This window comes from Myiozetetes cayanensis, unplaced genomic scaffold (assembly GCF_022539395.1).
Source record: "Myiozetetes cayanensis isolate MyiCay16 unplaced genomic scaffold, myiCay2020 scf7, whole genome shotgun sequence".
Taxonomy (NCBI): Eukaryota; Metazoa; Chordata; class Aves; order Passeriformes; family Tyrannidae; genus Myiozetetes; species Myiozetetes cayanensis.
Genome location: NW_026087964.1, coordinates 8,386,653 through 8,399,250, shown reverse-complemented (window position 1 = coordinate 8,399,250; position 12,598 = coordinate 8,386,653). Strand labels below are relative to the sequence as shown.

Below are 12,598 nucleotides of genomic sequence, written 5' to 3'. Positions count from 1 at the left end.
GATTTACTTGCCTGACTTAAGTTAAATGTGTGCTCAAGGTCTCTGCTGATTTGTGAGCCTTGACATAGGACCTTCCTTTAGTGGTCTTTTTTTTCAAGTGGTCTTCGAGTACAAAGAAATGTACTCAACATATTTTCCTTATTTTGTAACTCAACAATGACGAGCACTGTATCAGATGCTGCTGTGCTGACTGATCATGTGCAATATTCCACAGCTTGACAAAGGATTAGACTGGTTTTGGAGACAGGAAGAGACTCAAGCAATATAAAGAAAAAAAGATCAAGTATGCACCTGATTCACAGTAATACTCATATCCCTAGGAATAACTACGAATCCAACTGAGGTGGAAAAGCTAGAAAATTAAGGTGCTTTGAAAATAAACTGGTAAACTGAGAATGAGAAATACTCTGTATCAAGCCGACTACAGCTGTATCTCTTCACTGATATTGTTTTCTGCTGACAGCAGAGACCCCTTGGGAAGTCTTTTTTTGTATTTTTTTTTTCCTTCCCAAACCAGGACATTTGTGTCCAGTGATGCAGCTCTGTGCAGGCTGAAACTACAAGAGCAATGCTGGAAAATTGCAGGAACAATGATTTATTCCTGGATTGAAAGCTGAACAAGGGAAAACACATAAACACTGTGCTATAGGCACAAAGGGTGATTATTTTTGCCACATGAAACAGTTTTAAAATTCATGGGGAAAAGTAGTTTTTGACAGTATGGTATAGATAGTTTAGGTCTTATAAAAATAGCTATGAATGGTTTGTTTGCTTTTCAGACTTCTGTCTTTGCTCTACCATTCAGCTATTTTCAATGGCTTTTCTTGAATAAGACTTACAGTAGTTAAGTTTATTGATGGATGAATTTAGATGATTACAGCAGACCAAAACTGCAGAATCTTTACAATAGCAGAAACAAATCTGTGGCCTTACTGCATTTTTCTTGAGCAAGTTGTGTTGGAAGAAAAGATATGATCCTTCTGTTCGATTGCTTTTTTCTTTTTTTAACAGTTATATTTATTTTAAGTACTTTGGCGGATAAATGTATTACTCCTCTGGCTGCACTCTGAATCAGATATGAAATTAGAGTGAATTTAGCAGTAGATTTGTCACTAAAGTGTATATAGAAGTCACTCTCTGTTTCTTTGTCAATTTTTACGGTTTGGGTGATGCAAATTCAGAGTTCATATGTTCTTTCGTGAGCCCTAAGCAGATTTGTTTTGTTAGGTGTTTCTAATGTCACCTTTCCCAGATTTCTGGTTCTGTCTTCTGTAGTTCAGGGATGCAGAATTATTAACCAAAGATAGAAAAAAAAATATCTAGTTATGGTCCCTTTTTCTTAAAAATGATTTCCCAAGGCCAGGCTGGATGGGGCTTTGAGCAGCCTGGTCTAGTGGAAGGTTCCCTGCCCATGGCAGGGGTGTTGGAACGAGATGATCTTTAAGGTCCCTTCCAACCAAACCATTCTGGGATTCTGTGATTCTAAGTATCACTTCTAAACCAGAAGCAATCCTCTCAAGTCCTGTAATGTAATAACCACCAAATGCTTTTACAAGTTTAGTCAGGCTGCAGAAGATAGTGAGAAAATCATGCTAGACATTTCTGCCACAGCACTGCTAAAGGAAGACTAAAGTGTTGAAGAATCATGACAATGTCTTAAAGAATGTGATATAAAAATCAAAGTCTTGACTCCACTTTCTTTGTCTTCCAACATCCTGAATGTAGAGGATTAATTTGTTCTGTGTTTTAAGTCTTGGAAAACATGAGGGCTATCATACCTGCTAAACCCAGCACTGGGATTTTTATGCAATCTCCTGATTGTTACAGCTGGAGCTCTAAGAAAAATACTGTGAATCTGTAAGGTGCTATATAAGCTTTATATATATTAGAATCATAGAATGGTTTGGCTTGGAAGGGACCTTAAAAAGATCATCCAGTTACAACTCCCCTTCTACCAGGTTACTCAGAGCCCCATCAGGCCTGGTCTTGGACACCTCCAGGGATGGGGACTCCATAACCTCTCTGGGCAAGAGAATTGTTTCCTATGGATACACATTTGCTCTTACTTACCTCTCACCCAGCCCTTATTCCCAGATTCCAAGTGAACGATATACCAGGCATATGGGAAAAACACAGAAGTTTCCCAGAGTTCCCTGGGTTTTGACAATCCCAAAGAAAACTGAAACAGGCACTCATGCCAAATTTCTAAACGCAAATTAATTTTCTAAAGCACATGGACTCTTAGCTCCCATTGATCTTTGTAGAAATCAGGAGCCAAGAGCATTGAAAATGCCCACCTGCGTCTTTAAAGATTTACGCTCTTTCACGATTCTGGATCAAAGGGAACTTCAGAGTAGGCTGCAATCGTTTGGGATTGGAGAGAAAATATTGCATAGAAGACAAAAAAAGAGAAATACCTTTCTTTTGGTTATTTTTTTTTTTAATCCTGTGTGTTTATATGAGGTACCAATAATGGAATGTATAGAGGGCTGTTCAGAACAGTATGGTATTTATGCACTCATTTGTTTTTTTCAAGTTAATTAGGTCATCGTATGTTCATAGGACAATAATAAAAGGAATCTTTTCTTTGGGAAAAGTAGTATAATGTCTTGATATAAGTAACCTGGCTTAGTGCAAAAAACAAGACTTTTAAGATGTTAAAAATATTGGGGTTTGACTACTACTGAGCAAGAATGACTTAAAGAAATTAATGCTTAAATGGAGAAATGGAATTGATCAGGGGAGCCTTGGAAAGTGTGCAGTGCTTTGTATTTCTCCAGCTCACGATTCCAAAGCCCTCCAGCCTTTTACTTACACAAAACATCTGCCTTCAGCTGTTTTGTTTTTCAGAAACAATGGCTTGTAGGAGAGGAATTGGCACCACTTGTCTTTTATGTTTCCATTACTTTAATTTTCACTATTACCCATGCGGCTTTTTTTTTGGAAAATGATCTTCTCCAAAATGTGTGGTAGTCAGGTTCCCTGGCATCTGGTAGTTCACATTTTTCACAGTGCTACGTTACTTTCAGTAACTCCCTTTTTTGGGGAAAGACTTAACCTTTATCTCTGCACTGAGAGCACGCAAATCTATATTGCAAACAAACAAGGAAAAAAGAAAAGACATGAAAAAGAGGAGCTAGCTCAGAAAAAAAGATATTACCTAAGCAAAATTCATGTACCACTCTGTTAATTATTTAAAGCAAACACTCCTAAAAGTTGTTACTTTAAGTAAATCTATTTCACAGATTAAAAATAGTGTGATCTTCTATGATGTTTTAGTGCAATATGTCTTCGCAGAAAACCCTCTCATTTTTCTTGGTTTGGCTTTGAACCAGTCAGTGCTGTATCTGCAGACCTCAGCCATGAGACAAAATGTTGCAAATTCCCTGGAAAACTTGGAATAAAACCCTTCCCCATCCCTTGAAATAGGCACGCAAGACCACACAGTTGGGACCCAGTCCCACACCCACTTAAGCTGGTGTGCTTGCAATAGAAAGGATTTGCTTTATGGTCAAAACCTATTAACCATAAATTGGAGCCTACTCACATCTGCATTCCTCACTAAGCTCTTTCCGTGAAGAGTTGAAGGGGATTGAGGTGGCTGTAAACATGTCAGACTGACTTCCCATGAAACATCTACCAGATGGGAACATCTCCTATTAGAAAAATGGTGCCTTCAGGGCTCCTTTGCAGAAGACTAAAAGACTGATTTAGACTGGGTTGGTTTCAGTTGAGATTAGTATTTATTTATTTTTCTCACACAATTTTCTCAGAAATGCAACTGTATTAGCAAACTGATTAATAAATGACACTGATAAAAGTACTGTTAAGATTAGATTAGAATTTAAGTGGCTGGTAAGACATTGACAGTATTTTTGAAAGAAAAGGAATTGCATACTTGTGCCTATATGAAGCCGAATGTAAACCTGAGAATTATATCCTTCACATCCCATTTTAATTACCTAAATACCCAAATCTTTCTCAGCTTTTCATATTTCCTCAAATAAACTTCATTGAATTTTAGGGCAGAAAAAAACACAAGTGCAAAGCTATTCTATGAAAAAACAAGCTCCCACAGTCTAGCTGGTCTCATAAAAGGAAAACCTTTTGTTCTGTTGTGAGCTCTTGTCAACAATTAATCCAGTTCTCTCATGTTTTCAGAACTCTGCTCATTAATTTTTGATGAGAAATGATGACGGTTGAAGACAGGTAATCCTACAATAGCCACCAAACCATTATGCTTCACCTTACATTTTCTATGTCAGTCTAAGCCCTGTTTCAGGCTTTGTGGCATACAAATGTGTACAGGTTAGTTGTATTCTTTTGTTCTTCTGACTGATGGAAGATAAAACTTCAGGGGCTCAAGGCAGCTTGTATTCATTGCCAGCTTGTTTGCTAAGTGACAGTAATTTTACACCTTTTTTCCTCTTTAATTTTATGAGCTAGAACTAGAGAAAATGATACTATATATTCACCTACTCACTAGTAAAAGTCCTGCAAGGTGCTGAGCAGCTCAGTTATGTCACTGAATTAGAGGAGAGCTGATGATGCTCAAAGGATGAAGTTTCTAGACAACCTCAGTGACTCTCTGTTGTTGGGCTACTGGCCTAGTGTGTGGTTGTGTCAGTTTTTACTGCAAACATTCCATTTGCTAACCTGATCCTGGCAAAAAAAATGATTTTCCTCAAATCATTTACAGTTCTTGTAAATTTTTTCTCGTAAGTGCATGTCAGTACACCCATACCTGAAGAGAGCTCCCTGTAATCATCAGAGATAATACACTACACTGAAATCCACTCTTTTATATTGTTCAAATTTGAACAGGATAATTGAACATGTGCTTCATAGTTTTGTCGTTCTTCATAAAACAAAGGCAGCTACTCACTTTTTTGACTTCAGAACTGCCCACAGAAGTAGAATTTTGTTTTTCTAGTGACAAGGAATGTTTCCTATTAATCAGGCTTTCTTCTGTGGGCATCTGGGTTGGCTGGTGACAGCAATGTATCAATGAATTATTGTGAACAAAACAATCTGACACCTGCTTGATTTTTTGTTCTGTCAAATGAAACAACTATTGAGAAAAGTGTTAAGACATCTAGATTTGTTGAATATAGAAAGATTTTTTTGGTAGCCGTAGTAATACAAATAAAAATTATTTTGAGAGGCCTAGCCAAATAAAACCTCTGCTGCTTGGCATAAGGGTATGGCATTATCTGTAATAATTTGCATTTAACACAAATAAAGCATTTGAGTTTTGTTAATTGGGTAACAAGGCAATAAAGCTTTGCCGTGTATTAATTTGTTAGCTTAGAATGTGGTCGCAGTGAGTAATAAGGTTGTTTTGGAGTCAGGCACTTTGATAAGACACGTGTGAGATTAAGCTGCTTTCATGCATGAGCATTTTGTCAAAAACCCTGCAGGTCACTGTGCTCTTAATGATGTTGCTAACACAAACACAATGTAACTGGAAATTGTTTTGTATCTAATGAATGGATTAAGGTATCCTAAATGCATCTTGATACATTAACTTAAATCAACCTTTTAGAAGAGGTGAACACTGTATAAGAAGCATGCTTAAATGGGTAATTCTTCTGTGATTTTCTATCTTATTGTGCATCTGCAGTCATCTTGCATTATCAACCTAAGAAGGCTGCGAGGATGAAACATAGAACAAATTGCTATCAATATTTTTATTTGCAAGCAAAAGGAATATTAGCATGGCATCTTGGATTCTGCCCAAGCAGAACTTGAAGCTTTCTGTAATACTTTCAGGTTTTGATTAGAAAAGAATCTAGTAAAAATAAAGTGGGTTAATTGAAGCCTTTTAAATCTTAATATAATTTGACAGTCAGTAAAAATGTGAGTGGATGTTTATTAGTATAGCACTAATAATTCTGCCATTAACAGGAAGAAACTTCCCTTGGATTTACAACACTCTATTTTTTTTCAAGCCTTTTCTATTTCTATTCTGGGACTAGAGGAGCTTAGAGGTGTGTAGTACTCAGTTATTTGTCTTTTTGTTTGCCTTTGTGTATTTGCTGAGCCAGAGTTTATAGGAGATATAAAAGGTGACAGACATTTAGGAAAGCCTCTTTGCTTTAGAAATCATTAAACTAAATCTAAACCATCATTTTGCCGACCCTTAAGAAGTTCCAGTTAAACAAGATTTGCAACTTCTGAACCCATAAGAAAATTTCAACTAAATTGGCAAACTAGAGAGGTCCCAAAAATAAATGTCAGGTTTTGTGACTGGGCAGACAAGGAGGACTTTATTAGTGGATTTGCTACGTTCCTGTGGAGATCATGGAAAAGATATTCTGACAGTGGGGAAAGACTCAAGCAGACCTTGCTGTTGACCATAAGGTGCAAGGCTGGAGGAATCCAGGCTTAAGTAGTTCTAGGACAACTTCCCAGCTTCTTTTTTTTATCTTTTAGGTCTCATTATAGGAACACAGTGGTGAATGCAAAATGAATGAGCATGACAAAGTCCAGCTGTATTCAGTCAGATGCAGTATTAGGGTTTGTATGCCAGTTTTAATGGGCCCTTCCACCTGTTCTGACTATTTTTAGGTTATTCTACAAATGTTAGGTAATCTTCACAGTTTCACAGGAGATAGGCCATAATGTCAGAATCAAAATTTCTTTATTCCTAATAATAGGCAAATCACCCCTTCACGCTGGTTGATACAATTGTGGTTGGTCAATGTTTTCTTAACAATTCAGCACTGCATTTTTTATTCTTGTTCCTTTTTGTGCAGAGGTGCCAAAGATGGAAGGTCAATATGCAACTGTTACTCCAACAGGAATGACTCTTTTGTGTCTTCCGTGAACTATTGCATCTCTACCCAACTTCTGCATCCCTAAAGAACACACCCAAAGAGCAGGGATTCAAACAAACATTTGACCACCAGCTGTCAGTTGACAAGAGTCATAAGGGGTTTGTCTGGAAAACTAATTTTCTGCCCACTTAAACTCAGGTGGTTTTGCTCTTACAAGGGTGTTGTTTCAGAGGGATAAGACACTGTAACAAAGCTAAATGGATGCAAAGATCAGTCTTGTCTCACGCTCTTGTTTAACTTCTTTAGATCACTCCCTATAGCTTCTCCTAGGCCTTCTGAGCTTTTGGAATTGTCTCCAGAAATCAAGATCTGAGGAAAAAAAAAAAACCAACTTGGTCTTTACCCAAGATATACCTTCAGGAATGAATTTAATACATCACCCCTTCAAGTGTCCCAGGGGCAACTTCTGATGACCTGGGTCAGGTGGTGCTGCCCACCCAAGTTCCTGCTGCTGCCCAGGCTCCTGCTGGCACGGTATTTGGGGCAGAATCTCCAAAACTGGCAGCTGGAGATTCGCAGAGAAGGGGCAATTTCTTCTTTTAGTTCTTTTAGCTGTTTTGAGACTGTGGGGCTGTCCTAGGAACTGTGAAAAAGGACTTTATTAGGAGCTGCAGAAAAAGCACACAGGATTTTTTTAAAAATTATTTTAACTTTTATTCTGTATTTCTTTTGAAATGGAGAGTCATTCTGAACTTGAAACTGCCCTCTGGTTTGAGCCATTACAGTAATAACAGAACAGGTTACCATAAGTCTCCTAGCACTGAAGATGTACAGCTAATATGTAATCATATAGCTTGGTGAAAGTAATTTTTACATCAATTTGGGCTGACCAGGTCACTTAAGGTCTTTGTGGTAGTCATCCCAGGCCTGTAAATGGTGGAGTTAAACCAGTGGATACTATTTTTTCTATTAATCTTCCTAGAAAAGCCTTTGTAATCCTAATTTTCTAGGCCATTAGGGTAAAGGCAGATTACAACTAAAGCTGGTTTATTAACTTTACTCACCTTGGTTTTACCCAGCCCGGATCTCTTGTGTTATGTGCCTGTACCTGGCGTCAGTACTTTCCTCAGTGGTCTTTCAAACTTGTTTTCTGACACTTAGGTCTGAGCAACTTTATTTTACTGTGAAGTTAGATTCAATTTCAGAGTTGGCCCTGAACTGTGCAGGAGGTTGGACCAGGAGTCCTCCAGAGGACCCTGTGAAGCTCAGTTATCCTGGGATTCTAACCTGTGCCCTCTTTACATGTGAGGCAAACTGCTTCCCAAGTCCCAGTTTATTCACAGTTACACAGCACGCTGCAGTGAAGCAGAAAGAGCACCCAGTCTGTGATGCCTAAATCTTCTTCCACTGCTTCACCTGTCAGTTTTGAGTTACGCTGCGCTGCACAGCCCCAGTCATTGCCCCTCTGCCGTGAGCATTTCCTGATGCTGCCATGGATCAATCCCAAGTTACAAGCCACGCGTCCCCACGGTGGGCAGCACTGGATTGGCAACTGGCTCCGTACAACGCATGTGACGAGCCTGGTGCCTCGCAGGAGCTGAGGGGCAGAAGGACGGACAGGGTCCTTTTCCCCACGGAAGAACTTCTTGTTTTAATCACAAGAATCATATTTTTGCACCTGCTTCATTTGTTCCTCGGTTCCCCGCTGCTGACCACAGACCCCTTCCGATCTTTTCACTGCAGACTCCTGGGAGTGACAGCCAAGCCAGGGCGATCGCCCGTGTCCAAAGGGGCAGCTGTGGGTGCTCGCCCCCAGCGCCCCTCGCCCTGCAGCGCACCCGCCCCGAGGGGCTGCGTGACTCTCGCTCGGGCGCTCTCGGAAAGCCTCTCCCGGGAGCTCTGCGTGAAACTTCGCAGGCGGCGGGTTCTGCCGCCGCCAAGAGACCCGTGTCCGCCGCGGCTCCCGCGGGGCGCGATGCCCGTGTCCGTGTCCGTGTGTGCCGGAGCCCGCCCGGCGTTTCGGCGCGGACCAGCAGATGGCGGCGCCGCCCCGGCTGGGCGCGCAGCCCCGCGCACGGCGCTGCCGCCGAGCCCCGCTCCGGTTACAGCCCTCCCCCGCCCCCGCCCTCCGCCGCGGTGTCTCCCTCCCTCCCCGCCACCTCCCCGCCTGTCACTACCACGCCGGAGAGCCACCATGGCGCACGGCGGGCCACGCGTGTCCGCCGCCGCCGCTCCGCGCGGGGCTGCCCGGCTGCCGCCGCCGCTTCTGCTGCTGCTGCTGCTGCTGCTGTCGCCGCTGCCGGGCGCCGCCGCCGCGCCGCGCTGCGCGGAGCCCTGCGGCCACCCGCGCCCCGCAGCCCTGACCCGCGGGGCGCGCAGCCCGCCCGAGCCGCGGCCGGGCGGCGGGGCGGCGGCGGGGACCGGCCGCTCCGGGAGAGCATCCTCGGCGGCCGGCCGGGAGCAGGTCTCCCTCATCAGCACCTCCTTCGTGCTGAAAGGGGACGCGTCTCACAACCAGGCGATGGTGCACTGGACGGGCGAGAACAGCAGCGTGAGTGCGAGGGGCAGCGCGGGCGGGGTGTGGGGTCCCTGTCCTTGCCGTTGCTTTGCTCCCCCAACTTGCGGGGCGCAGCCCGCGCTCGGCCGGGCTCGGTGCGACGGGGACGCGGTGCTCCTGCCGCCCGCTGCCCGGCCCGGGGCGCGGGGATCCCGCGGGCAGCGCTCGGGGGGCTGTTGCCGGTGAGGTGACGCCGGGAGGCGAAGCGCCGCCGTGGTCGGGCCGGCTCCGCGCACCCCCCGCCACTTCCCCAGAAGTTTGGAAAGTTTGCGAGCGCGCATCTCGCACGGGGGCCGGTTGCGCGATGTGCGCCGCACTGCGAGGAGGAGGAGGACGAGGAGGGCGGCTTGGCCCCGGAGAGGCGAAACGGTGTCCGTGTGCGGTCGGAATGCCCCCAGGGCTGTGCCAGGGTCTCCGGGTAAAGGAGAGGCAGGGACGAACTGCGGCGCGGGGATTATCTCCTCCAGCTCCGCATGAAGTCCCAGATTAAATTGTCGAGGCTTAATCGATTCACCGCGATTCAGTCATCCCCGTGTAATCTCCCCCGCGCCGCGCTCTGTCTCCGCAAGTGCCAGGGAAAGAAAAACCCGAAACAAACCGAAAATGAAATAAAACGCAGCTCCGGGCTTGAGGTGGTTGTGAGCGGCAGGGGCGGGTGAGCGGGACGGCCCCGCCGAGCGCCACGGGGGCGGAGGGGCGTCCCGCAAAGCTCCGGAATAGCAGCAGCTCTCCGAGGGGGCTTTTACAGCCACATCGGTGGATAAAAATCATGCGCTGGAACCAGTGAAATTGCATTAGAGCGTCAGTGCTCACAACTTCTCGCAGTTAAAAGTGTGTCTTGCCTTTATTACTTAGCTAATTCAGACGGCAACTCTCACGGTGAGCGCCCCTAGTCTTTTTTAAACTCATTTTCAGTTTCAGCTAGTCTTCATTTCTTTATGTATTGATCCAATAATGGGTGTGTATTCGCACGGATAGTTTTAGGGATTTCCTGGTTCTGATTTATCATTCACTGAGACACTATATCATAACAGTCGTCGTCATGGGTAAATATTACTTAGCACCTTTCACTGTCTGTGTAACTTTTTAGTCCGGAAAATATCGTTATGAAGGCTCAAGATCAGCTTTGTCCTGAAGGATTTTAGTTTTTCTGGAAAGCTCCTGAGTGTTTTCACTACAGTTCAGCTAAGCTCCGACCCTGCTTGAACTTTGTGAATTTAGCATAAAGTTTACTTAAACTTGGCTCAGTTCAGAGTGTGTGTGTTGTACTTCTCATAAGTGTGTGAATTATCATCCTTTCTCTCGGACCTCAAGTCCTGGTTTTTGCCTGTTTCGCTAGCGAGTCAGCCAGGATGTGGAACTGCTAAGGCTCCACTGATGAGGATGCAGTGATTCCCTGGAGCATGCTGAGCGCTTATGTTAACGCTCTTGTATAATCAGGTGTCAGAGTTGAAGTCACTATCATAAATCTCGACACTTTCAAAGGCAGTTTTTGATTTGCTCAGGAAGGCAGTGCAAGATGATGGTCATTTTCTATGAAAAGAGAGTGTTGCAAATCAGCAGCATCAGCTATTCTGGTGCTGCCCTTCCTCCATTTCTCTGCTCTTAGACTGCTGCCGTTTTTTGCGGACAGTGCTTGCAGACTGTTAGAACTACTTCCTTGAAGAATTCAGTATTAAAAAGTTGGCATAAGTTCATTTTTTGACATAAAAGGCAAGTAACAGCTTTCATGCAAAGCGCTCTGCACTCTAAAATGAATGTAGTAGAACCTTGCTAATCCACAGTTATGACTAGCAGTCTCTCCTCGCCTCTGCAAAGATTTAATAACAGATGCTGCAGCGAGGGCTTGTATTGCTAAAATGTTATTATTTTTTCACAGTACGCTACCGCTCACTTACTAGAATACTACCACATAGTCTCTTCAAAAGCAAAGATAAATGGCAACTGTCAGAATAAATGAAAGTAGTTACAGTCTCTGCTGCAACATAGTTCATTTTTTGTTTGCTTAGTTGCTCTCTACTAATTCAGTATTGCAGGATGATGCACGAATCATGAATGCCTGCAGACTTTTTCTACGGTGTTTATACATTTTATTAAAAATACTTTTGCAGAGTTACTTAGAAATTATGTTGCTTACTCTGCCTGCCATCCCGTGATTACTGTCAAGCAGGACTGTATTTGAACAAGTGACCTGCTAATGAAAGACTCTTCGCTGTCTAAACCCAAATGAAAGCAGCCAGTCTCTGCACTTTTCTTATAAGCCCAGAGGAAGCAGGATGGGCTTAAAGAGTTTGGAGAGAAGTTTTCTGCATGTTTGTTTGTGAGATTAAAGCAATTGAAAATCAGCACCTGATCCCAAACATATTTAAGGTAACCTCGAATTTCTGTTTGTTTTAGTAGATATGTATGTTTTTATTTGTATTACCCTGGGTTAAGTGTCTGGAGGTAGGAATGGTAAGATCCAGTGCTTCTCAAACCTGGCACCTTACCCTGTGTTCTTAAATCTGTGGTACGTCTCTCCTTGCCTTGGAAGCACAGGCGTGAGCCATGGAGAGCTGTTCTGTCCCAGGCGCATTGCAGTGCAGAGGAGGGCTCTCATTCCTAACACTGGGGCTTTGGATCAGTTCCTGCGAACCTCAGGAGGCACTCAGCAATCTTAAAGTGTCACCACGCACATTTGGCACCTCATTGGAGGTACTCAGCACTTTGTAAACCAAGGAGCTAAACTAGTTCCTTTACCCTCTACAGCTGCGTTGCTGAAAATTTGACAGTGATGAGCTCCAGATGACCATATATCCTCTTAAACACCTCACCTAGTAAAATAAATGAAGAAGAAATATGCACTAGGATTATTCCTTCGAGCTCTGTGATGAAGAGACAAATAACCATAAAAGCAGAGGGGGCAGCTGCTCCTCTGAGGCACGTTCACCTGCATGAATAGTTCATTGAAAGTGCTACCATGGAGTACTCATGTGTGTGGATCAAGGGCAAATAAATAAATTTGGAAGGGGTTGAGGTTAGGTTGATGTGTGTATGGAGCTTTGAAAAAAACAATTTACATGGTGTAAATCCTCCTGTGCTGCAATAATAGAAGCATGAGAGTTTTGGTTGCATGCATGTGTCTTGAAAGAAACTAGGGAGGCTATAAATTAAATTGATCCTGTCTCGTCCCCTTTCTTTTCTGTGCTCTAGAAGTGTGATGTGTACTTTCTTATCCTCGTGTAATGCTGTTAGTTTTGTGAATTAGAGAAACGGCAGACTC

At 43.5% G+C, this 12,598-nt stretch overlaps 1 protein-coding gene across 6 annotated transcripts in view; it reads left to right on the top strand.

Moving 5' to 3' along the window:
- Nucleotides 1–8,973: 8,973 nt before the first annotated feature.
- Nucleotides 8,974–12,598, top strand: part of SORCS2 (sortilin related VPS10 domain containing receptor 2) — a 545,954-nt gene continuing 542,329 nt past the window's right edge. For 5 of the 6 annotated variants that reach the window (XM_050337682.1, XM_050337681.1, XM_050337680.1 and 2 more), the window contains exon 1: nt 9,218–9,330. In XM_050337682.1, coding sequence (XP_050193639.1) covers nt 9,301–9,330 — 30 coding nt within the window. In that variant the 5' untranslated portion in view covers nt 9,218–9,300. Of the gene's footprint in view, nt 9,331–12,598 lie in introns of all 6 variants that reach the window. The other variant, XM_050337677.1, reaches the window with a different exon arrangement.